Here is a 22119-nt window from a genome sequence, read left to right as displayed (position 1 = left end):
TTCCCCTTTTTCTTATCTAATTGATTATAGAAGTACATTATGTAACATTCTTAGTTAACATAGTTGAGATGAAGTGCTTTGAAGATCTTGGATTTTTTTTTTTTTTACTCCATCAGATTAGCAACCTTGTTTAGTTTGGTTTTTTTTAATTGTTGCCTTAGTACAATACTGGAAGAAGAGAGGCAACAGCAGGAAGAACGAATGAGAATGGAATCAAGACGACAGGTCACAGTATCCTGGGATTCTGGAGGATCTGATGAAGCTCCCCCCAAGGTATGCTATTGCCAGTCAGAAAACTAACAATCAGTGCTGAATAATTTATTAATTTATGACAATATGAGCAATACTGTAAATAAATTATAAAAGTATATCATAAAATGGAATATGGAAATATCTGCAATCTATAAGAAATACAGTTATTCAGGAACTGCAGCTCTTTTTGTAACTTTATCACAAATAAATCTATTAAACATTACATAAAGCTGCTGAGAGAAAATGAATGTTATTTAGAACATTTAAGAACAGAGCCAGAGTTATAGAATGATAGAAGAAAAGCAGAGAGGAGAGACGAGAATAGTGGACAGACCAATGAAAGGAAGGTAAGCTATAGTAATACATGGCAGTGTTGCGTTCATTTACCTTGAGTATTGCATTCAGTTCTGGTTGCTGTATCTCAAAAAAGATATAGTGCAATTAGAAAAGGTTCAAAGAGCAACCAAAATGATAAAAGAAATGGAACTCTTCTCATATGAAGAAAAGCTAAAGAGGTTAAGGCTCTTCAGCTTGAAAAAAGACAACCAAACGAAATGTGATTGAGGTCTATAAAATCCAGAGTGGTATAGAACAAGTGAATCGATGTTTTACTCTTTCAACAAGTACAAAGACTATGGGACACTCAATGGAGTTACATCGAAGTACTTTTAAAACAAATAGGAGGAATGTTGCTATTATTTGGGTTTCTGCCAGGTATTTGTGACCAGGATTGGCCACTATTGGAAGCAGGATACTGTGCTAGATGGACCATTTGTCTGACCCAGTATAGCTATTCTTATGTTCTTATTTTTTCACTCAACGAATAATTAATCTCTGGAACTCGTTGCTGGAGAATGTGGTAACAGCAGTTAGCATATCTGGTTTAATAAGAAGGTTTGGACGAGTTCCTGGAGGGAAAAGTCCATAGTCTGTTATTGAGACAGAAATGTATTTGCTGCACTTCTATCCCACATTTTCCCACCTATTTGCAGGCTCAATGGGGAAGCCACTGCTTTCCTTGGGATTGGTAGCATAGAATGTTGCTACTATTTGAGTTTCTGCTATTTACTTGTGACCTGGTATTGGGCTAGATGGGCTATTAGTTTGACTCAGTATGGCTATTCTTATGTTATTACATTCTTATTAGAGATATGTTATGTCTGCAAATGAGCAACAGTAAAGTTAATGGAAAGGACTTAAAAGAAAAATTGAAGGGACTAAAAAATTAGATGAGATGTGGAATTCCAAATGGATTGACCAAAGCAATTTTTTTCCAGTCATGCAAGAAAATCCCACTTTTTAGAGACTCTGTGAACTTTTTGCTTTGTGTGTGTATTTGTACTGTCTTTTCTGTTATTAGGCGTTCTTTAGGTTTACTTTATAGAAATTAAATTATTTAGGTTCTTTTAATTCACAAGTACTAAGATATTGCTAAAAAGTGCCCATGATGGATTATAATCACTTTTGGTTTATATTTTTTTTAATATATCTTTCTGAGATGGTGCTGATATTAAAAAAACTCTGTAGCAAGTGCTAATGGCATACATCCTTTTATTAAAATTTGCCAGATCAGGGAATGGTTAATTTTTGACCATTATAAGTCATTGTTTAGCCAAATGTTAGGCATTTTAGGAAAGGAGGGTTTAGGGATATTCCAGGAGCAGCATTTGAAGTTACACATGTATATTCAGCAAAGCATCATATATATTTAGTTACATGTTTTGTGGCCTTTTGAATGTTGGACTCAGTATACCTTGTTTCATTTTGCCTCTTTTTTTATGTAGTGTGCTATACAGAAAATAGAATAATGGTGCATTGAAGTTCTGAACTGATGAGTTTACTATATCCGTAGGCACCTGGGTCAATAGAAGATAGTAATAATCAAAGCTACAGTATACAGCAGTGACAGAAATACATTTGATCTCAGGTCTCCTATTTTGTAGGCTACTACTTCAACCAATGGATAATTTCCTATGTGTTCATGCGGAATAATAGACATACCTAGAACTTGCATTGGCAGGAGATTAGGTTCTTAATTTATCAGCTGAAATAAGCTTGTACAACTGGAGAGTAGTCATCACAGAAATAGTGCAAAAAAGTGACAGTTCTAAGGCAGGCAAGGGAGTTGGGAGGCAGGTTGAGAGGGTACTGCTTTTCTGGAAGTTCATTTTTTTTGACTGGAGGAGTTTTAAGTTAAACATAAAAACAGAAATCATTTATATGAGTATGTATGTGTGTTTGTATCTATATATGTAGAGAGAGAGAGAGAGAAACACATGCACCCTGTAGACCTCATAAAGCATTGATGTGAGGGTCCAAGATATCTGGCCAGGTTATGAATAAACCTGCATTACATAAGGGTTGCCATACTGAGAGAGACCGAAAGTCCATCAAGCCCTGTTTTCAACAGTGGCCAATCCAGGTCACAAGTACCTGGTAAGATAAGAACATAAGCATTGCCATACTGGGACAGAACAAAGGTCCATCAAGCCCAGCATCCTGTTTCCAACAGTGGCAAAGCCAGGTTACAAGTACCTGGCAACATCCCAAAACAGTACAATACATTTTATGCTGCTTATCCTAGAAATAAGCAGTGGATTTTCCCATAGGTGCCCCGTATAAGAGGCTTGGGGAGGCTAAGCCTCCCCAGCCCAATCTTGACGTTCCCCTGGCTGCTGCCCTCACAAATGCAGGGCTTCCGCAGCAGCCAGGGAGCTCTCCCACCGTCCTTCCTGCTCTCCCCAACTGGCAGGTCTCCTTGCCCCCCACCCCCCCGCACGTAACCCCAACCCCCCCGCCAGGGCCCACCCAACATCCCCTCGCAATTTGCCTGCCTTCACCCGTACCCGTTGCCATCAGCGCTGCCTGCCATTCATCTCACAGGCAGCCTCACTCCCGCTCCTCCCCTTTGCCGCGTCCTCCGGCTCTCTCTGATGCACTTCCTGTGGCGTGGAGGCTGTTCCGGGCTGTCCAAGGTGGAGCGCATCGACACCTCCTGAACAGAGGGTGAGCAGTCCTCCCGGTGCCGATGCCTACTGGGTGCCGACTCCCTCGGCGACCCCAGAGCTCTCGGTACCGAAGCGGGGAAGGAGACCGGTGCGCGCTTCTTTGACTTTTCAACGAAGCATGTCAACGGAGTTCCCTGGTACCGACGAGGAGGACGTAGAATCCAGCCGTCGCTGAAGAAGGTCGGTCTCGGGGGGGCTGTACCGCAGGAGCCCTCAGGGTAGGGGGAGAACACACCCGAAGGCTCACCGCCACCAGCAGGGGAATGGACAGCCCTCACCTGCACTCCGTCGAAGCAGCACCGTCCGACAGCATCAGCACTAGTGGAAGGTCCCAGTACGCCAACGCAGCCTTCCGATGTCTTGGCCCCGATGATGCAGAGGGTCGATGCATCGATGCAATGATACAGTCGCTTGGACGAGGGCGGAGGTCTTGACGCTGTCGACATCGACGCACTCGATACTCCGGTGCCGACGAAGAGCCCGAGAACAAATGTTTCCACTGGGCTAATCTCGCTACCTGACTCCTTTTCTGTAAAGGGCGCAAAGACTACAGGCTGCGGGCTCGGTGCCCAGCCCCCAGACACTGAAGACACGACGCGTGCCTGTCAGTGTAGCGAGATACCCGGGCGCACTGGGTGCACTTCTTGAAGCCGCTGGGAGCACTTCGATGACATGGGCGGAAAAATCACGCCGGCGAAATTCAAACTCGTAATTGCCGGTAAGGCACCAAACAGAGGGGGAGAAAAAATCGACCCGAGGCCTCAAAAGGGCCTACCCCGAAAACGAAAGAAAACTTAACGGGGCCAAAAACTAGAAATACAGGAAAGGGAAAAAGACCGAAAGGCCCTTCTCCGAAATCCCTTTTTTTTTTTTCAAAAGCGAAAAGTCAAAAGACGCGCGAGGGTCAACTTAAGGGGCGCGAACACGACCGTACCGAGCACGAACAAAAGAAGACTGACGAACACGAGCCGGTTCGGGCGGGAAGACGGCCGCGCGTGCGCAAGGACTAGCAAAGGCCTTTGCTAGTGAAGTTTCCGATTGGAGGGGCTGCCGTGGATGTCACCCATCAGTGAGAACAATCAGCCTGCTGTCCTCGGAGAATACCTTCTACAGGTATTGTCAAGATGAGGCTATTGTGAAGATGAAGCTCCCACCTCAGGATCCCACGTCCCTATTTCACTCAGGGTGAGCTGGTTCTCAGTATGCAGATTTTATGCAAATTATTCTACTACCCCTTTCTGCTCAGGGTGACCTGCTTCTCAAAGGCAAACACAGTCAGGTCTCACCAACAGGATACTCTCTTACAAATCTTTTATTCCCCCTTCCTGGGGCACACTTCTTCCAGCTTAAAACACTTTTACAAGCTTAAACAGTCCTTCCAGCTTAAACATTTCTTCCTAGTCGGTTCAATCTTCCAGCTTAAGCACCTGGACACTCAGTCCTTCTCCTTGTAACATGAACACCCCAGTCCTTCCTTGTAACCCAGACACCCAGTCCGTCCTTGTAACACACAGTTCTTATACCTGGCACTCTAGGGCCTTCTTACCCCAGCCAGCTTCCTTGCTTTGCACACAGTTCACCACCAGTCCAAAGGGCTCAGCCAGTATGGGGACCTCCTGCTTCAGCTACCAGCTCTCTTCTTCCGCTGCTAGCTCTCCCTCCCCCTCACCACTCAGGTGGGGTATTAAGTGTTTAATGGCCAAACAGGACCCAGCCCACAACCTGCTGCACCTGTTTCCACCTCCAGGACTCTCCCCGGTCCTAGCGACCTCCAGCTATACCTCCCCTTACTGGCTCCCTTCAGCGACTCACCCAGCCCTCCTTCTCCCTGGACATTTTAGGGGAACAGCGCCCTCTAGGGGCCTAACCAGGGTAGGACAGCCTCTCCCTTCTCACAGTATGTAGCATTCGCTTTCTGGCACCTGTATCTCGCTCAAATCATCCTCAGAGAAGACCGAAGCAAAGAATTAATTTAATCTCTCCACTATGGCCTTGTCTCCCCTGAGTGCTCCTTTTACCCCTCTGTTATCTAGTGGTCCAACTGATTCTTTTGTCGGCTTCTTGCTTCTAATGTACCTAAAAAAGTTTTTACTATATACTTTTGCCTCCTACGCAATCTTTATTTCAAAGTCCCTGTGCCTTCTTTATCATCGCTTTGCATTTAACTTGCAATTCCTTATGCTGTTTCTTCTTATTTTCAGTTGGATCCTTCTTCCATTTTCTAAAGGATTTTCTTTTAGCTCTAATAACTTACTTCACCTTACTTTTTAACCATGCTGTCTGTAGTTTGGCTTTCCTTCCTCCCTTTTTATGCATTGATTATAACTGGCCTGGGTTTCCAGGATGGTATTTTTGAACTGTAGCCACACCTGATGTAAATTTTTGACCTTCACAGCGTCTCCTCTAAGGTTTTTTTCACCATTCTTCTCATGTTGTCATAATCTCCTTTTTGAAAGTTAAGTGCTAGTGTATGGAATTTCCTGTGTAAGCTTACTACAGAGCTGATATCAAATCTGATCATATTATGATCACTGTTGTCAAGAGGCTCCAGCACTATTACCTCCCACACCAGATCATTCGCTCAAGTAATGACAAGTTTTAGAATTTTTCCTCCTTTATGGAGCTCCTGTACTAGCTGTTCCATAAAGTAGTCCTTGATTTTGTAAAGAAATCTTATCTCCCTAGCATGCCCTGATATTACTTTTACCTAGTCAATATTGGGGTAATTGAAATCATCCATTATTTATTTATTTATTTATTTAATACATTTATACCCCACATTTTCCCGCTAGATGCAGGCTCAATGTGGCTTACATGAATCTGTAAGAAGGCTACAGTACAGATAGTACAATTAAACAGTGTAAAAGTAAGATAGTAAACATCATTTAAACAACAATGTGTAAAAGATAATGGAGATAATAAAGATAATTAGTGTCCAAGAGTCTTGATTAAACTAGGAGATGATCAGAATTATGTTGAACCTGTAGAGTAAGCCTTCTTGAACAAGACGGACTTCAATATTTTTCTGAAATTTAAGTATTTATTATTGTGTTCCCCAGTTTGTTAGCCTCCCTAATTTCTGATAACATTTCAACATCCGTCTGTTCATCCTGGCCAGGCGGACGGTAGTACACGCCTATCACTATCCTTTTTCCCTTTACACATGGAATTTCAATCCATATGGATTCCGAGATGTATTTTGTGTCCTGCAGAATTTTCAATCTATTTGATTCAATCCCCTCCTTAATATACAGTGCAACTCCTCCAGCATTTCAATCCACCTGTCACTATGATATAATTTGTACATTGGTATGACAATGTAACACTGGTTATCCTCCTTCCACCAGGTCTCAGAGATGCCTATTATATCTAATTTTTCATTTAGTGCAATATATTCTCTCATCTTATTTCTTAGGTTTCTGGCATTTGCATATAGACATTTCAATCTGTGTTGTTCCTAATTACATCTTGCTCAGCAGTTGACAGTGATAATGTTCAGTCTTGAAAATCTGTTTACTTTTTGTTTAAAGACACCTGGTCTACTATGGTCTCTATTACAGCCTCAGTGTCGGGATACCCTATTTTCCCTGTTTTGGTGATATCTTTGTAAGATACCTTGTTCAGAACCATATGCTTTTGAACAACTGATGGCCTTCTCCCAGTTTCTAGTTTAGAAGCTTTTCTATCTCCTTTTTAATTGCCAATTCCAGCAGCCTGGTCCCACCATGGTTAAGGTGGAGCCTGTCACTACAGAATACACTCCCCCTTCCCCAGAATGTAACCCTCCTCCCTGCACTATCGTCTCATTCACCGCATTGAGGACTCCCGAGCTCTGCCTATCTCTTGGGCCCTGCACATGAAACGGGGAGCACTTCTGAAAATGCTACCTTGGAGGTTCTGAATTTGAGCTTTCTAACTAAGACCCTAAATTTGGCTTCCAGATTTCCCTCCCACATTTCCTATGTCATTGGTACCCACATGTACCAAGACAGCTGACTCCTCCCCAGCACCATCTAAAATCCTGTCTAGGTGATGCATGAGGTCCGCCACCTTTGCACCAGGCAGGTGACCAGGTGATCCTCTTGTCCACCAGCCACCCAGCTATCTACATGTTTAATAATCGAATCACTAAACTAAAACATCCATCCTGACCCTTCCTTCTTGGTCTGAAGCTCCTGAACATGCATCCTTGGTGTGAGAGGATATTGCATCCACTGATGGGCTGCTCCTGGTTACAAGATTACTTTCAGCTTCACCAGAGTGATGCTCTCCTTCTAGGAGACCTCCCTCCTCAAAGGCAGCAAAGGGGCTGCCAGACTGGAGGTGGGACTTCTCTTCAACATCACTGTAGGCCTCCTCTATGTACATCTTTGTTTCCTTCAGCTCCTTCAAGTCTGCTACTCTAGCCTTAAGAGAACGGACTTGTTCTCTGAGAGCTAGGAGCTATTTGCATCGAGCACACACATATAACCTCTTACCAACTGGGAGATAATCATGCATGTGACACTCGGTGGAAAAGACTGGATAGCAGCATCCTTCTTGCTCCTGGACTTCTGTCTGCATCTTAGTATTATAGAGTTGCTTAATTAAAACTTCTTAAGATAGTAGGGATATCAGGTGACCTTAAGATTATATGTTATAATGTGTAATTTATTTCGTGTTTGCTTCACAGAAACTAATTGAATATAATTAAAACTTTAATGAAAGCTCTCTTCTTGTTGTTCTAATTAGAATAATAGCCTATAAATGAAGATCTGAGCTAAGAGTAGGTGGTTGCTGAGGAGGTAGGGGTGAAAATAAAGACTAAACTAGGCTCTTCTATCCCTTCTAGAGTCTATCTGTTAATGCAATGGCAGAAAAGTTAAGTTTTAAAACTATGGGGAAAGGGTATGGAGACTAGTTAATTAATAAAGTTTGCTTCCTTTTGCTTTTTTATTCTTTGTTTATCAATAGCTTACAATTCATCTTTTAACCCATTCTAAGTTACCAAGCACAGATCAAAATAATGTCACTTACCCAGAGACATGTCCTCTTCTCTCAGAACTTCTCAGAAAGAAAGTTAAGTGGTATCTTTCCTCTCTATATAGTTTGGATTCTAATGGGACTGCTTCAAACAAACCCTTTGAAGCAAACTCAATAATCAGATTGCCCGTAGCAATCTTTGCAAAAATTCTACTTCCTCACACCTTAACATCTATATCAGGTCAGTAACAGTGCTACTTCTCCAGCAAAGTTTGAGCCTTTCTACAATCTTTTTTTAATAGTCTTGGCTGCTGTTGTTACAAGAAATGATTTACTTGGGGGAAAGAGCTCTAGAGCACTCACTACTGTTTATAATTTAAGAGCAGGCGCTGTATTTATAAGTTTTAGGATATTTATTTCTCCACCAATCACCAAAGGTGATAATTGCAATATTGCAATAAATTAAATAAATTAAGTATATATCTCTGTTGAAATGCAGTATTCTGTATTGCAAGATTTGAAAGCATGTACTCAGAGCATGGCACTAAGTTTAAAGGTGTCCATGCACTATCAGTATAACTTTAAAAGATACCATATACTCAGAACACAAAAAGACAGTATTTTTAGCTTCAAAAAGGTTGATTTAATATACAAATCATGTAAATAATATTGCAAACCAAACGAGAGGTAGGTCTTACAGATCTTTACAGATAATCTGTGCTTAAGTAAAGTAGCAGGTCTAGATCAAAAGTTATGTTACTTACAAGTCCTTATTACATAGTAAGAACAGCATGAGGTAAGCACATGTTTGCAGAAGAGGTCCTCATAGCAGGCAGGTGAGCTACAGGTCCCAGGAAGAGAGAATCTGTAGAGAAGAATCTGTGTTGCAGTTGAAGGGAAGCATCTGCTTGTCTGGAACAGCTTCTATCTTTTATACTCTTGCAAGCTGTAGGAAGACATGCCATGTGAATCTCTGTCTTGGTTTCCTGGTTTGCACACGACCCTTGGGCATTTGCAAAGCATTGTGGTATCTTGGTCTCATGTCTTATGACATCACAAGACTTGCTGTCTGGATTTTGCTGACAAATGGTTTATTGTAGTGCAGGGTTTTCCCTGCTTGAATTTCTGTGATAAGATTTGTCTGGGGCGGCCAGCAGGTGTCCTTTGTTTTTAGTAGCTGTATTTCCCACCTTTCCCACCTGCCTGTCTCCTTGCCTCTACTGGATACCTTTGATATTTGTTGTGTTGATCAGCCAGGCTTTTTTGATCAGAGGAAGAGAGTCAATTTAGCCTTGAGGCAGTCTCTTACTTGAGAAGTCTTTTGTTAAAGAGGGGGGTGAGGTCCTTGCAGTAGTACCTTTCTTTTCAATGTTCCCAAAGGGAGGGGGAAGAGGGCTTTGGAATGAAAGCCAGTTGCATCTTCAATTATATATTTTTGTATTGCTATATATGATCCAGCAAAATATCATGCTACATATTTCAATAATAAACTGATACCATTACACTGTTTCTTCCTCTAGAGAAAGTTTCAGTTTAAACTATGAGAAAAGAGTTATACGCTATGAAAACTAGTTAATAATGCTTGCTTTTCTCTCTTTTTATTTTTTATTTTTTTCTAAGACTGAACTAGGCCTTGCTTTGCTTTCTAGAGTTTATCTGTTAATGCTGTGGCAGAAACTATGGAGAAACAGGAATGGAGAGCAGTTAATAAACTTTTCTGTTTTTTTTCTTAATTATTATTATTGTTCTAACTGTGTTTATCAATAACCTACAATTCCTCTTTTAAACTAAATCTTTAAGTTACCAAGCACAGAGCAAAATAATACCACCCAGAGAAATGTCCTCTTCTCTCAGAACTTCAGGTCCACAGTATAAATGTTATAACAAAAAGAAATCCTGGGTCCAACCCTTGATGATGTTATAAACAATCCTACATGATATAAGCTGCATTATATGGGGTCTTCTATATGGAGCTGCTTAATATGCTTATATGATCTTAACCTGAGTGAGTGATACCATGTCAGCTAGTCAATAATGCTCTGACAGAAATTAAACATGTCTAATCATCAGATTAAGCATTATGAGTAATGTAATATATGAAGAAATTCCAAAATATTATTTATTATCAGACAGGAAGAAAAATAGCAAGAGCAGGATGCCAATTCAGTGTACCACTAGACCCATTCATTCCAATTGTAGTTTGGAAAAGCAAGGCCAAATAAATGAGTTTTGAGAGCAGCCTTAGCACTTTCGGGTAGAGTCAGCACAAAGGGTGTGGAGAGTGCTTTCCATAATGTAATTGCTGAGAAATAAAATCAAGAATTGTAGCAGGCCCGTGACAACGAGAGTCGAGTTGGAAGTGAATCATTTGATAAGTGGCGGTAACAGATTAGTTTATAGGGAACTAGTAAAGAGGATAGAGACAGATGGAGCCCTTGATGGGGCTAGTTTATTTATGGCATTTATATCCCACATTATTCCCGCCCATGGACAGGCTCAATGTGACATACAATAGTCTATTAAACAACATTAATACAAAATACAGGAATTAGCGTCAGAGAAGGGAAAGAGGAACAACAGGGAGGGAACGGGAGAGAGGGGACGGTGACAATTTGTCGATGTGGCTGCCGTGGCTCAGAGGGATGTAACACCAGGAGGGCCCACAGCATATGCTCTACCGAAAAGGAAGTCAAACATTTTGAAATGGATACAGAAAAAAATTGGCAGCCAGTGTTTCCAAAATAAAGAAGTGACTTGGTTGTGCTGCTATGCTCTATAAAGGACTGATATTGTTGTTTTCTGTATTGTGTGTAAACTATTGAGGGAGACCAGTGAGGACTACATTAGCACACTCTAAGCAAGAGGTAACCAGCGTATGAAGAGCTGTTTATTGCTCATGAAAAGTGAGGTATAGTTGTACCAAGCAAAATTGACGAAGAGCTGTAAAGCTGTGCTTGGCAACAGAAATGATGTGTTGGTCGAATCGTAGCTTATTATCTAGAATGACCCCCCCCCCCCCCCAAGGTAACAAAAGGATTTGACTAATTGAATTGGTGACCCATGAAGACAAGATGTCTGAGGTTGTAAAGGTCTATTGGTTAACCAGGAGGCCACTGTTTTTGAGGGATTAAAGACAAGGCAATTATCCTGCAGCTTTGAGCTGATCTCAAGGTAAGGCAATTTTGCGGGGTTCTTTCTTGGGATCTAAGGGATCTGCATAATGTAAAAGAAGAATGGTGTTGGCATAATAATTTTTGCTGATGCTAGCAGTCTGAATGATAGTGGCAAGAGGTGCCAAAAAAATGTTTAACAGTAGAAGGGTTAAGTACGGAGCCTTGGAGGACTCTGCAAGGCAGATCATGTTTCGAGGAAGTGGAATTTTGAAAAGAGATTTGGAATGTACAGTTTTGTAGAAATGATGATAACCAGCTTAACAGCACAAAGAAGAGAGGGTTAAAGTACACATCACAAAGCGTGAAAAAAAAAACAGCACAAGGAGCCTTAAGATTAGGATAGACAATGGTTCTTTATTCAAAGACTCAACTTGGGCTGTGTTTCAACATCACAACACCTGCGCCAGGGGTCTGTATAAAACAACATATCCATGATCATTTCATATCATAATTAACCAAAAATTGTGGTGATCACATACAGTGAAAACCTTTAAAAACCCACATACCACCCATTTACATAATGGTGACAATTACAAGTGAAAAGGAAGACATTTCCATTGACAAACAGTGAATGTTCAATGGTAAACATATTTAAGAAAAAAAATGCATAAAGGAAGCAGATCTGCTTACATGAAACATGTATCCACAGACAAATACAAATGAGAAAATGATAAATACAGAACCAGCTTAAGACATTGCCAAATAGTCCAATTGTATACAGTGGCATACCTACCTTACATGCTGCCCGGGGCGAGGCAGAGCACCCCCCCCCCCCCCCAGGATGGAGCATACCCCCTCCTCCAAGCAAGAGGGTGCGCAGAGCTAGTGCGCAGCTGACAGCTCTGCCAGTCCCCTGCCCTGGAAGTTGACATAAGAGAGGGCAGGAAACTGGCAAAAGAGACTGAAGGAGAGAATCGATAAAGGATTACAAATTTTGTTGCTGCATGTGGATTGCAGAACTTGCCTTGAGGATTACAAATATTTGTGGGCCTGTCACGTAGGCCTGGGATTGAAAATTTGGTACCAGAGAGACTAATAGAGACCAACCTAGTAAAAGTTCAAGTTTTCCGCCTAGTAAAAGCTCGTGGTAATGGACAGAGCGAAGCGCGCCAAAACTGTGAGTAACTGGGAAAAAGGACAGGAGGATCTTGAGTAAGCATCATGGCAGGGATTCCCGTGCCAGCCGGGGAGGAGGAGGGACAGAGTGCTCGTGTAGACAGCATGCTACAAAGACTTCTGGGAACTAATTGCTGCTGGATGCCAGGGACGCGTGACAGCACCACTGTTAGCTGATGGCCTTGGGCATGCGCAGAAACTGGACGTAGACCAGTCCTATAAAAGGAGAGGGACCACCGCCCTACCATGTGGGAGATTCAGAAAGTGTGGCAGACGGACTGGAGGCATGCTGGAAGAAAATGGCCCATAAACTGCAAGCTAGAGTTGAACTGACTGTAGAGGAAAGTTCGGTGGTGGGCTGGGTGATATGCACTAGTTGCCTCTACCGGAGTGAACCAACCCCAGTAAAATTATGTTGCTCTGACTGTGGGATGGGCTTCTATCAGAGTGAGGGAGGCAGCGTGTCTTATGATGCAACTGGGGCAGCTCCGGAGAAGGAGAGAGACAGGATCCCCACTGGGGAGGCAAGCCCGATACCCGGGCCTGCTGGAGAAGGAAGGCCTCCCTATCAGCACCGCAGTGATATGTGGGGAAGGATCCAGCAGTGATCGGAGAGCTGATCTGGAGGCGCCTAAGAGAAGGAGGCTGAGAAGAGTGTGAGCTAGGTCAGCGAGACTGTGAAAGGAGTAAGAGACCTTGTCCTAGAGGCGGTCCAAGTGAAGAGCCTCAGCCCACAACCAGAGAGGGTGATAAGCCCAAGAGGTGGATGGAAGTTGACTGCTGGAGTTTCTGCTGAGGAATTGGCAGTGGAGATGATCATGGAACAGGGCATTGCCAGATCAACAGCTCTAGTGCCTAACCAGGGAAGTGTGAGAGAGGAAACCTTGAGTGGGAGTTGCCCCACAACAACCTCATCCATGTCAGAGAGCAGCCTGGAACCCCCTACTGCATTGGGTCAGAGATGATGATGACTACCACTGGACACTGAAGTCAAGGAAGCCCTGGAGGGTGCAACTGTGATACTAAGGAAGGCTGCCTCCATGCCCATGCTGATGAAGGGAAAAGTGGCCTCCTCGGAAAACCCGTGGAATTCTTTTGCCCATGAGGGAGTTATTTCATGTGGAAAGTACTGAGGGATTTGGACATTGGGCTGCCTGTTCCAGCATTATGTTAGATTTCCTCTTTTTGGCCACGGGGGATTTGGGTCTGAGTATACCAGCCAACCTAGCCACAGAATGGTTGGTTCATAGCCCAGAAGTGGACCGCCTTCTCCGGACCCTGAGGATCCCCACCAATGTGATAGATGCTGCGGGGCAGCCAGGGCTGAACCCTGAAGTTCTGGAGGGGGTGCTGGTTGGGTGAGCCAGTCTGTAATCCGTTGGGTTGGTCGTGAGCCCTTGGGCCCTGGCCGAGGCCAAGGGGAGACCGACCCACCACCACACACCCCAGCTATCCAATACCCCTAAGCTACCCCTTCCCGCAGTCCCTCAGGAAGAAGGGAAATAGGCATACAAGCGGGCCTCGCGGCCGAACCGGAACCCACGCACACAGAGCCACTCGTGCGAGCCTCACGGCTGAACTGGAACCCAATCACACACAGGGAGGGGTGAAAGAACCCAGAGGGCCCCCCGGGCCCCAAGATGCCAGACACGCGCTGAACACCAACAATAGGGAGAAACAAAGGACCAGAGCGGGCCACGCCCACCCAGGGGACTAGTGCAGGACAGGGGAACTAACACAGCAACCCCCCTCCCCCCCACCAGGGTAGGAAGCCCCAGGCAGAAGCCAGAGGAACCAGACACAAAAGGAAGGCAGAAAGCCTTTGCCTCAAACCCAGTGTAGACAGAGACAACCAGAATGCAAAGGATTAAGCTTGTAGAGCCAGCAGAGAGAGAGTTCCATAAATCAACAAATAATCAGAGAGAACGCTTCCCTTCCCCGAGAGGGAGCAAGACCAATAGAACAAACACACTGGCAGAGGCAGGAACGCAGTACACAAAGGGTTAAACTCACTGAGCCAGCAGGCCGGGACACTGGGAAGAGAAATCCTTAAAACAAACAAACAAAGGAGAACGCTCTCACTCAGCCCAGAGCCCCGGAGACTGAGCAATGCCCAGCCCCCACTAAACAAACGAGCAGCTGACCCTGATTACAGAGCTACGCACACACACACAACAGCAGCTAACCCAGAGGGAAGGAAAAGAATACTCTAACACAACACAGATCCCTGTCAGAACCTAGAGCACGTTCTGAGAGAAAACTATCAGGCTTTCCAGTTACCACCAAGCGTAAGTAACGCAAAAGCAGAGAAACTCTTCAGCTACAGGCTAAAGTACTATCCCCTGACGTCAGCACAACCCCTGGCAGCCAATCAGAAGAGACGTCTCCCCCTCAGCCAAACCGGCAGAATCATAACACAGTCTCAGAAAAATTGTTAACGGAGATTTGGATTGAGAGTGTCTGAGCTGCAGTCACTAAACTGCCCAGGATGAGCTGGGCTGACTGATATTTAAAAAGACTGGTCTGGGATTTGTGGGGACTGCCCTACCCATATGTCTCCTCCTGTTATGTGCCTGGTAAATGCTCAGCAGGAAATATAGTGCAAGGAAGAGATTTTCCAGTGTATGAGGAAGAACCCCACCTTGTCCTGTGGTCATGGGCAATCCAGTTATGCAGCACCATATTGAGACCCAGTATCAGGATTGAATGGTGGGATGGTCTGTCCAATTTCATCATGTTGAGGTCGTAGATCATTGCTACTACTCAAAGCACTATGGAGTGAGCCGACCTCTCCTGAGGGGAATTATGGTTCAGAAACCCGACCCCAAGTGTTATGGCTGTGTGAAATATTGAGTAGGACTCGGGTTCATAGAAGACTCTTCTGTTTCACTCTTTAAGTGACGGGTTGGATTTACGAAATAAAAATCTGTGAGGACAGATGCAGAAGCATATTAGACGACATAGCACCGCTGCAAACAAGAACCTCACAAAGACAAAACTCCATACCATGGTATAACAAAGAACTGAAAAAATTAAAAACACAAGCTAGGAGACTTGAACGAGCATGGAAAAAAATAAAAGATGAACACACACTCAATGCATGGAAACAAATGCAAAGAAAATACAAATCTACTATAATAAAACTCACCCTCAACGTTCTGAGGACACTGACGTCAGTGAAGCCAAGCTGTGACTTCCTTCAAAAAGGTTTGAAGGTTCGTGGTGGTGAAGCCACCAAAATCGCTCCGGGCCCCGCCCTCGAGGGCGGAGCAATGGCAGAACAACGAAGGGGTTGGCAGGGAGGGAGGCGGGGAGTGGGAAATCGCTACGGGCCCCGCCCTCGAGGGCGGAGCAATGGCAGAACAACGAAGGGGTTGGCAGGGAAGGAGGCAGGAAGGCAGGGGGGTGGGAAATCGCTACAGGCCCCGCCCTCGAGGGCGGAGCAATGGCAGAACAACGAAGGGGTTGGCAGGGAGGCGGGGGGTGGAAAATCGCTCCGGGCCCCGCCCTCGCATCTAACATCATGACGTTGGCGGCGGAGCAATACCAGAACAACGAAGGGGTTGGCCAGGGAGGGAGGGAGGGGGGTGTTGGCGACGAAAACCTTGCTAGCGCTCATTTCATTTGCTCTGAAATGGGCTTCTTTTACTAGTATGTAATAAGACAAACCAAAAGGTCCTACTACAAAACCAAAATAGGGCCAGACTACAAAGACACAAACAAACTATATCAACTCTTGAACAAATTACTAGATACCACATTAGTTACCACAAACAACACAGACACCCCATCTGCAGACAAACTTGCTAAATACTTCAACGAGAAAATAAACCTACGCAACACATTACTACAGAACTCCACTAACATTGAAAAATTCTTTGACTGTCTGGATCTAACCCTTGGTGAATACCCAGCAGACCGAATCTGGACAAACTTCGCTCTACTTACCGATGAAATCATCACACAAGCAATTAACAGGTTCGCCAAGACCCACTGTAAATTGGACACATGACCCAACTACCTAATAAAATCTGCTCCTCAATGGTTTATAGCAGACCTCACACTACACCTAAACTACATGCTACAACATGGACTCTTTCCTAAGGACAAGGCAGCATACTACTCACCCCAATACCCAAAGATACAAAGAAAAAAGCAAATGAAATCACCAATTACCGCCCGAACTGCATATTGGCTCTTCAGTTCAAGAGTAGGTAGAGTCATGGTATCGAGCTGCAGGGTCTCGTGATCTGAGTCCAGTTGTTCTCTTTCAGCACAACTGCTGCCTCCTCACTGCTGGAAATCTTTGATGCTTCATGAAGCATTCCTTCAGTGTATTTCTCATTCTTGTGGATGCTTTTCAACCTTGCCATATCCTCTCTTTTCTTTCATTTCTTTTATGAGGGATTCAAGCAGAAGACATCTTGCACATGGAACCAGCCCCTCCCCCTGGGAACACATTTTCTGTCCGCACAGAAATAAAAGCTGTAACTGGGGCAACAGCTTTGATGATACAATGCTCCCATCTGTGCTGCAGTTGTAGAAGCATTTGCACCTGTAGAAAGAAAACAGAAAAGGCCCTACCCAAGTCCCTAACTTTTCCTCAGATGTCCTGTAGGCTAAAAGTAAAAGTTGTCTTCTATTGTGTAAGGTCTAACCCTGAGAAGTACGGGGACTTCAAAAGAGATTATTTAGGACACCTCTCCATTTGAAATAAAAGCGAAAAAATAAGTCCTGGAGCAAGCAAGCAAAGAAGCTCCTTGAAGAAAAAATTGAACTAAGTCCTCTCTACCAAGATAAAAGCTAAAACAGCAGTTTTCCCAGCAATATAAAATTAGAATTTAAATAAACCTGTTCTTATAAATAAATCAGGCACAGCACTTGTTGCAAAAAAAATCTACTTCCGTCTAGAAGGTTTACCTCCTAATTGGCTGGAGAGCCTATAAATCAAAGACTAGCTTTGGGATAGGTGGGAGAGAATTAAACACTATACAGAGTCTTCCCTCAACTGGTATGTGTGCTCTAAACTGATATTATGCCAAACTCTAAAATGCAACCTAAAATACTAAACTAGACTCTCGGACTAAAACTCTATTTATATAAAACCTTAACAGAGGCTTAAAAGGCTACCCTATTGTCTAAACTGACTTTGCTAAATAAGTAGAGTAATCTAACAAAAAAAGACAACGAAGTTACCACTTCAACCCCAAGTTTATCTTTTTCCAAGTTTGAATGCAATTTCCAGCAGCTAAGGTACACTAGTGACATTTTCTTCCCCTTAGTGGGTCCTCTCTCAGCACCTCTTCAGAATAATTGATCATCTTGTAAACCAGCGATGTGTAATTATGAGATTATTGTAAATAATTGTTCCAGCCAGTTAGCAGTTGTATAACAAGGGAGCCATAGAAAGATTGTTTAGCCATCTTAATAGAGCACTGGTAATCATACTGGTGTTTTTGGCAGAGGTTTAGGGTTTGGAAACCATGATGTTTTCATTGCCATTCAGCCCTTCACAGCTGTTTGAGAAGGCAAAAACCATTATGATACCATGGGAAAATTTTCTAATGTGGCTCTTAATTGGTCACAAAGCAGCTTTAGAATCTAGGAAGATAGACAGCAATTTCAAGAGACTTTGTCACAACACTCAATCCTTTCCGCATGATCCCACCCTTGCAATGTGCATGGGACGAACCATACTAAATATAATCAATTGTACTATCCACTCTGTATTTGTTCACACCGGAGTCTGTAACCACCTCTCCAGAACTATGTAAGCCACATTGAGCCTACAAATAGGTGGGAAATGTGGGATGCAAATGTAACTAATAAATAATTCTGGAGACCTGGGTAGTTTTACAGCTAGAAAAGACATCTCAAAGGTTACTGAAAGCTTTTTGGTGCGGTTTTATCTGGTGGGTTTGTTATAAATAGCCCCCAGATAACCTGAGAACCTATACAAAAATAGGACTCATAAAATCAGATTGATGAACCAAGTCTTAATTAAGCAATTTATTATTCAAAAATCATCCTTGCAAGAATGGATGTGTGTCTCTGTATCTCTAAACTGTGAGCTACACACACACACATTCTATAATTTTCCACAGATTTTATAGTTACATTTAAGTGTCTGCCCCTAAGTTTTCTCATTGGCCGATGGTCACCTGCCTGTCTGCTAGTGTTCTGCGTAACAACAGCTGGGACTTCTCACTCTCATCCCTCCCCCCCCCCCCCTTTAACTTCCTCTCTGTTCATATTTCCCTGCTATCTCACAGATGTCCAGTTCCCGCCTCCTGGCCTTGAGGCTCTCACAACATCTCCCTTTCCTGACCTCGTGCAACAGTTTATCTCAGCTCTGGGACCTGACTGAAGTTTTCCCCCTTTCTCAGTAGTTTTACAAGCCCCCCCCCCCTCCCCCTTCTCCTGTTCCTGCTTCTTACATTAAGTTTTTTAGAAAGTGGTGGAAAATGGGTGAGGTATAATGGCCCAGGAGACTGGAAATAGAATGACACATGAGGGCAGCAGTAACCAGCAACCACAAAGAGTGAACCAAAATCCCTGCTAGGAAGGACTTGGGAATAACCACAATTTAATTATGTTGCTCAAGAAGTATGGCCTGCCCCTCAGGCACTACTATGAAAACGTTTGTAGTGCTGATATGTTACTGATGTTGGACTTTCAGTTCAACGTGAAGAGTAAGTGAACAGAACCCTAGAGGGGTTGGTAGTCCAGTGGCACTGAGAAGGCACCTGTATGGAAGACAATGATAGAACACAGTTCACAGTGAGGAAAATTACAGCTAACAGAGAAGTTAGAGATAGTGTTCAGCAAAACAACCGTGCCTCATTAAGTAAGTTATGTGATCTTCTGATAGACACTTTGTGAAGGAAGGTACATTATTCTAGAGGAAGGTACATTATTCTAGGAGTTACTGTTTGTGCAATTAGATATGAACATCTCAAGAAATTTTAGGGATAAGGCCAAATAATAGTTGTGAACTTTAAAATGTTTTTAAAAGTGTCAGAGAAATTAAAGATCATTCCTTATCGTCTCCAACAAGACCAATACAGATCCTGTGGGTTGTGTCCATTGCCAAGGAGATAGAGAGCAAAATGTTGTAAGCCCTGTGCTATAATGGCATCCTATAGCCTTGGCTCCTCAGTATTACTCTGTCTCCATCAGATGGTGACTCATATTGTGCAATTCCTGCTTCAGTTTGAGAACTGCATGCCAGTTGAGCAGAAATTACTAGTTTATGGGGCGGGGGTCCCTATTTGGGGGAAACTCAGAGGAGTCTGAGTACCCCCACCACCACCACACATACACTCCTTTTGCCTGCCTGCTTTGGAGTTTTTGACTGTCCCCTTCCTCAGTAGAAATTAAAGATTTGAGAGTTCTTATTCTGAGGATGAGTTTTGAGAGCAGTAACAGCAAGGTAGCAGATCTGTGGAGAAGGGGTTAAGGTAAACCTTTGTCAGTGGGCCTGAGGAGAGGAGATTTGGTTGTCATATGGAGGATCCAACATCTTGTTAGCAGTTCCAACTTAAAGGACCAGGAGTAGCATAGAGATAATTTTAAACCAGCAGTTTCATTCAAGTGCTCAGCTCTATCTGCTCTGAGCAGTGTGGTGTAATTTGAGCTGATTTAATTGCTCTACTGTTTTATTTGGTGGCAGTGGTGGTTTTCTTGTTTTCATCACAGTGGAAGCACTGGCAGAGTGGGTTAAACACTGTTTCCAGTGCAGTTCTTACAAAAGCACAGCAGAGCAGTGTGATCTTGCTGCAAAGGAGTTCCCCCTCTTACCTGCTAAAGGGCTTTTGCTACGATCAGCCCAAGAGGAAAGTTGGTCACTAATATCCCTGTAGGAGGATATTGAAGGGACTTCAACTCAGGGCTACATTCCCCAAAGAGAAGAGGTGGGAAGAGTGGCCTTTTATCTCCTCACTTTTCTGGTACCTCTGTCTTTATGGTGCCTAGCAGGGGTTGTGAGGGGGGGGGGGGGGGTAGTGCAGTGCAATATTGACCTTAAAGCTCCTTCTGCTATTCCTGAGCCTTCTCACTAGCCCTAGGGGTAGGGGAATCATTTTCCCTTGAATTTATTTTACTTTTGCATAATGTCTTAATGAATAAAACTGAGGGTTCAGAGGAGTGCAGATTCTCCTTTTCTTCAAGGACCTACTACAGATGATAGCTCAGCAAAGAGGACCCACTTGGAAGCCTTAGATAACTGTGAATCTAATTTGGTTGCTGCTTTACCACTCTTAGATTGTGGTGCTTAGTTTTCACCAGGAGTGCTCTTCTGGTAGATCTGTTGGAAGAAGAACTTCCACTGGCTTCTACAGAATATACGTAGTAGTTGGAGAATCCAAACAGTAATTGGATCCTTAGTTGTAACAATAAGGAAATTTGGAAGACTTGATAGGCCTTAAAGTTCATGTCTACCATCTTATGCTTTGCTTCTTTTTTTGGGAAATATTCAAAGAACTAAGGCCCAGATGCACTAAACGTTTTTCATCGTTAAATGAGCCCTTAAGGAAGAATTTCCTATCCTTTCCATGCACTAAAGCCTATTTTTCGACGGCAGTAGCAGCTAACGAAACTGGAATGCAAATGAGAAACTACCATTGAAATGTAGACAATTCGGAATGCACTAACCATACCGACGATAGCAACGATTCACTTACCGCCAGAAATTTAACGTCACCTCAGACCTGTCGTTAAAGCCTGAGCTGTCATCTCCCCACTGCCCCCTGCACGATGAAAAACCAAATTGCTGGCATGTTTTAAAAGAAAAGTGGCTCCCTGCTTCCCTGTGCCTAAAATAAAAAAGGAAACTAAATTAAAAAAGGATCGGGAGGGGGCAAAGGCGCTCATCAGCAGCATCCTGTATGGACGGCCTTGCCCCCCCCCCCCCCCCCCCCCCCGAAGTCCCCGCTGCTCCCCGCTGCACCGTTTGTGAAATAAAAGCTTTTAAAAATGAAACCTTTGCAGTTGCTGGGCTCCCCCTCCCTTCCTGTTTCTCTCTTCTTTAGTCGGCAATGCTCCGCCTCCTGCCCTCCTCCACCTCCGTGCCCCGCCCCCCCCCCGATTTCGTCCCCGCCGCTCTCCCCCCCCCCCCCCCCCGGACCCCCCCCCCCCTCCACCATAATGGCCGGTGCAGCGCCTCTCACCTATGTTTGAAGGCGCTGCACAAGATGGATCAGCTGTTCTTGAGCTCTTCTGTCTCCTCTGATGTCTCCTTTTTCTTCCTGTTTCCGCCCTCCTCTGACGTCAGTTATCTACGTAGATAGCTGACGTCAGAGGAGGGCGGACACAGGAAGAAAAAGGAGACATCGGAGGAGACAGAAGAGCTCAAGAACAGCTGATCCATCCTGTGCAGCGCCTTCAAACATAGGTGAGAGGCGCTGCACCAGCCATTATGGTGGAGGGGGGGTCCGGTGGTGGGGGGGAGCGGCGGGGACGAAATCGGGGGGGGCGGGGCACGGAGGGGGAGGAGGGCAGGAGGCGGAGCATTGCCGACTAAAGAAGAGAGAGACAGGAAGGGAGGGGGAGCCCAGCAACTGCAAAGGTTCATTTTTAAAAGCTTTATTTCACAAACGGAGCAGCGGGGA

At 44.1% G+C, this 22119-nt stretch overlaps 1 protein-coding gene across 1 annotated transcript in view; it reads left to right on the top strand.

Annotated features, from left to right (window-relative positions):
- The window catches only part of PTK2 (protein tyrosine kinase 2), a 714868-nt gene that overhangs the window by 516524 nt on the left and 176225 nt on the right, over nt 1–22119 (top strand). The window contains 1 exon segment of the mRNA XM_030219604.1: nt 162–273. Coding sequence (XP_030075464.1) covers nt 162–273 — 112 coding nt within the window.

The sequence above is a fragment of the Microcaecilia unicolor genome, chromosome 1 (assembly GCF_901765095.1).
Source record: "Microcaecilia unicolor chromosome 1, aMicUni1.1, whole genome shotgun sequence".
In the NCBI taxonomy this organism is placed as follows: domain Eukaryota; kingdom Metazoa; phylum Chordata; class Amphibia; order Gymnophiona; family Siphonopidae; genus Microcaecilia; species Microcaecilia unicolor.
Note: the sequence above shows the minus strand (reverse complement) of the source record. Positions and strands in the feature narration are given on the sequence as shown.